Here is a 4,747-nt window from a genome sequence, read left to right as displayed (position 1 = left end):
GGGGCAAAGTCCATCGAACAAATGGTCAGGGACCGAAAATGACATTTACTCTTGTTAGAATATAATTAGGATCAATTAGATCAATTAGCATTATTTAGCATATCTGAAAATTTATTATAAGGTATTACGTCTTTATTATTTCGATTATCTTAGCACCTATAAATACCCTTTTATATTGTATTATTCTACACAACTATAATACACACAAATCTTTTCTCTACTACTCTCTCTTACTTTTTCTAAACTTGAATAGACACAAATTCTTTTTTCTACTGCTTTCTCTTTTACCTTTCTAACATAGTATTAGAGTCATGATATCCTTCTTGAGGAGTATAGGTTGTTTTTCTTTTGGTGAAATCATTGTATTTTTCATATTTTTTTTCGTGCCATTTTTTTCTTCTCTTTTGTCGTTACTTTGATGCTTTCTCACCTCACCGATTAGCTCATTCACTATATACTTATTCTCATAGAGAAATTATATGTTTTCCAACACCTTTCAATAGTTTGCCATCTCTTTGCACTATCATTTTTTCACCAGTTTTCTGACAGTTTGTCATTTTTTCAACAGTTTTTCGGCAGTTGGCTACTCTTGTGGCAGTTCCGTCTGCATTTCCTTCTTGCAGTTCTGTCTGTGTTTTCTTCCGACAGTTCGGTCTGTGTTTTCTTGTGACAATTCCGTCTGCGTTTTTTTATAGCAGTTTCGTCTGCGCTTCCTTGTAACAGTTCCATCTGCACTTCTTTCCGACAGTTTCGTCTATGCTTCCTTCCAGCAGTTTCATTTGCGCTTCCTTCAAGCAGGCATGTCTGCACCCATTCTATCAGTTTATGCATTTTTTTATTTCGTTGTTTTAATAAGTTTTAAATTCACATTGTCACTTGAGTTTGAGGAGAATGTTAGAGTATTATTAGGATCAATTATCATTATTTGACATATCTAAAGATTTATTATAAGATATTACGTTTTTATTATTTTAATTCTTTTAACACTTATAAATATTTTTTATATTATATTATTCCACATAATTACAATACACAAACTTTTTCTCTATTACTCTCTCTTATTTTTTCTAAATTTAAATAGACACAAATTCTTTTTTCTATTGCTCGTACTTTCTTATCTTTCTAACAATTCTAAAGGAAAAGACAAAAGTGAACCTTTATAAGATTTTCCTTTGCTACCTCCATAAAGTGTCTAATCTTGAGCCTGAAGTAACATGAATTTCATCTATTTCATTGCACCTTAAACTAGAGAGAGAAAGTTAATACAGCATCCAAAAAAATTTCATACAATTCTACTCTGTCACTTATTATTAGGATTCTTTTTGTTCAAATTGTGTAATAAAATTTCAGTTGTTGAATGTTATATGATTAACAAAAATTTATTATTTTTTATTAATATTTGGTTAAAAAATTTTAAGAATTAACAATTTTATTAAAATTTGATTAATATTTAATTAATAAAAAATATTCATACTATTAAAAATATTAATAACAACTAATTAATAACTACAAATCTCAAAACTTGGAGGTTAGCACACCTCCTCCTTGGTTAATTAGTATTTTTGTTGTTCAGCCACTACCTCTACCTCTCTAAAAATATCTACTATTAGTCTATCGTATTCGTACGTTAATCTCACTCTCACTCTCACTCACTTGTCTTCTCAGCACACCGTACCAGTTTCTCTCTCTCTTCTCTCTTCTCTCTTCTCTCTTCTCTATGTGTGTTCCAAAGTCACTCCTAACTCTCCCCAAACCCCAACCCAAACAAAACCAGCAAGCAATGTCTTCTGCTTCTTCTTCTTCTTCTTCTTCTTCAAAAGCATAACCACTCTTCTTCTTCTTCTTCTTCTAACAGATCACTCAAACAAAGCACAATGCATCGCAACAAACTCATCATTCTCTTCTTCCTCATCCTCCTTCCTTGTGCCAAACCCGACCTCTCTTCCGCCCAACGAGCCGCACTCCTCAACCTACGCTCCGCCGTCGGAGGCCGCACGCTCCTCCTCTGGCTCCCAACCTCTACAACCTCCCCATGCAAGTGGCCAGGCATTCTCTGCGACCCAACCAACACCCACGTCATCGCCCTCCGCCTCCCCGCCGCCTCACTCTCCGGCCACCTCCCCTCCGCCGTGTTTCCCTCCTTCACCCACCTCCGCACCCTCTCTTTCCGCTTTAACTCACTCTCCGGCCCCATTCCCGCCGACCTCTCCCTCTGCTCCTCCCTCCGCAACCTCTACCTCCACCATAACAACCTCTCCGGCGAGCTTCCACCTTCTCTCTTCAACCTCACCTCTCTCGTTCGCCTCAACCTGGCAGATAACGCCTTTTCAGGCCCGGTTCGAACCGGCTTCAACAATTTGACCCGCTTGAGGACCCTCTACCTCGAGAACAACCGGTTTTCCGGGTCGCTACCCGAGTTGAAAAGACTCGCCGAGTTGGCTCAGTTCAACGTTTCCAACAACTTTCTCAACGGTTCTGTGCCTGAAACGTTGACAGGCTTCTCAAAGGAGTCATTTTTAGGGAACACATTGTGTGGGAAGCCATTGAAGTTGTGTCCTCAGAGTGAGAATGGGAGAAGGGCAAATGGGTCTTTTCCAGGCGTGGCTGCCGGAATTGGGAACAGTGGTTTGAAGGAGGAGAAGAAAGGGAAGCTAAGTGGTGGGGTCATTGCTGGGATTGTGATTGGGTGTGTGGTTGGAATGTTGCTAATTGTGTTTGCTTTGATTCTTCTGTGTAGGAAGAAGAGTGATAACAGAACCAGTAACATTGAAAATATTGCAACTTTGAAGCAGGGTAATGGTAGGGGAATCCATGGTGAGAAGAATCATGTTTCTGAAGTGGAGACTGTCGGTGGTGGTGCGAACAAGAAGCTGGTTTTCTTTGGGAATTCAGAAGGGAAGGTGTTTGATTTGGAGGATTTGCTTAGAGCCTCTGCTGAGGTTTTAGGGAAGGGTACTTTTGGAACTTCATATAAGGCTGTGTTGGAGAATGGGCCTGTGGTGGCTGTGAAGAGGCTCAAGGATGTGACACTCTCCGAGAGTGACTTCAGGGATGAGATTGAGGTTGCTGGAGCAATGGTTCATCAGAATTTGGTGCCTCTTAGGGCTTACTATTATAGCAGGGATGAGAAACTTCTTGTTCATGATTATATGCATATGGGAAGCTTGTCTGCACTCTTGCATGGTAAAATCTCCCCCTTTAATTACAAAAATTTCTAATTTTTTCCTTATTTATATGTATACTGTGTAGTGTTTTGTAGAATGCATTCGTTTTTGTTTTATCTTTGCATAATTGCTATGAATCACTAACGATATTGATTACATTGAGGAACAGACTTTACAATATGCAATGTACACTATACACTATGGTTAATCACTTTGGAAATTTGGTAAATTATCAGTTCAATGCATCTTGAGAAAATATGTGCTTTTTGTCCTGCGGTTGTAATTTTCTTCAAAACCTAACATTTAATTTAATTTCATTCAGTTTTGTCCGGAACGATTTTGATTCATTCAACTTTGTTCCTAACATTTTCGATTTATATCAAAGCTACCTTGGATGTTTTCAAAGACAACTAGTTATTAATGTACCAAATTTCTAAAGTAATAGCTATTTTAGAATGGATGGAGTATCATTTTACAAGCACAACAATTTGGTCTTACATCTCTCTTGGATTGTTACCTGACCTAATTGTAGATATCATATTGATTTGGCATGAACACTGGTCAACTAAAGTTTACAATTCATTATCATAGGAAACAAAGGAGCTGGCAGAACACCACTGACTTGGGAACTCAGGTCAGGGATTGCGCTTGGAGCTGCTCGCGCCGTTGAGTACCTACATTCACAAGGGCCTAATGTATCTCATGGAAACATAAAGTCATCAAACATCCTCCTAACCAAGAACTATGAAGCCAGAGTATCCGACTTTGGCCTTGCACAACTTGTTAGCCCCTCGTCGACCCCTAATAGGATTGCCGGCTACCGTGCTCCTGAGGTAACTGATCCTCGCAGAGTGTCTCACAAGGCCGATGTGTACAGCTTTGGCGTGGTGCTCTTGGAGCTTCTTACCGGAAAGGCTCCAACTCACGCCTTGTTGCATGAGGAAGGAGTGGACCTTCCGAGATGGGTGCAATCGGTTGTTAGGGAAGAGTGGACTTCTGAGGTCTTTGATGCCGAGCTCCTTAGCCATCAGACTGTGGAAGAGGATATGGTTGAGTTGTTGCAGCTTGCAGTGGATTGTACAGCTCCATATCCCGATAATCGACCTTCGATCGCCGAAGTGAGACACCGGATAGAAGAGCTACGTGGTTTTAAGGATCTAAAGCAAACCCAGCACCAACATGATTTGATCAGTGTTGTAGATGATCTATCTTGATGACTTTGGTACTTGGTTGCAGCCACCATGTCCTTTTAAGGATTTTTTTTAATTAATAAATTAAAAAAATTATTACTTATGGTTGTATAGAGCTATTGATTTCATGAAATGTCCAGCAACTAGTATTATTTTGAAAATCATTAAAATTTGCTGAAAGTTTCAGGAAATCAATAGCTTAACACAATTGTAAATAATAATTTATTTAATTTATTAAAAAAAAAAAGATAATGTCATTACTAATGGAGTTTAAAGGATCTTCTTGGCTTTGTGAAAACCCCATAATTTTTCTTCCTAAATCTTGTGTTTATGTTGTATCTTTTAGCTTAGGCCTCAATTTTCTTCACCACCCAACATTGAATTTCTACCTTA

The 4,747-nt window shown here is 38.7% G+C and overlaps 1 protein-coding gene across 1 annotated transcript; it reads left to right on the top strand.

The window, feature by feature from the left end:
* The first annotated feature begins 1,648 nt into the window (after nt 1-1,648).
* On the top strand, nt 1,649-4,747 carry LOC130979190 (probable inactive receptor kinase RLK902). Its single transcript, XM_057902567.1, has 2 exons — nt 1,649-3,183; nt 3,756-4,747. The coding sequence occupies exons 1-2, from the start codon at nt 1,875-1,877 to the stop codon at nt 4,376-4,378; spliced, it is 1,932 nt and encodes a 643-aa protein (XP_057758550.1). The 5' UTR covers nt 1,649-1,874; the 3' UTR covers nt 4,379-4,747.

Source organism: Arachis stenosperma, chromosome 5 (genome assembly GCF_014773155.1).
Source record: "Arachis stenosperma cultivar V10309 chromosome 5, arast.V10309.gnm1.PFL2, whole genome shotgun sequence".
Classification (NCBI taxonomy): domain Eukaryota; kingdom Viridiplantae; phylum Streptophyta; class Magnoliopsida; order Fabales; family Fabaceae; genus Arachis; species Arachis stenosperma.
Note: the sequence above shows the minus strand (reverse complement) of the source record. Positions and strands in the feature narration are given on the sequence as shown.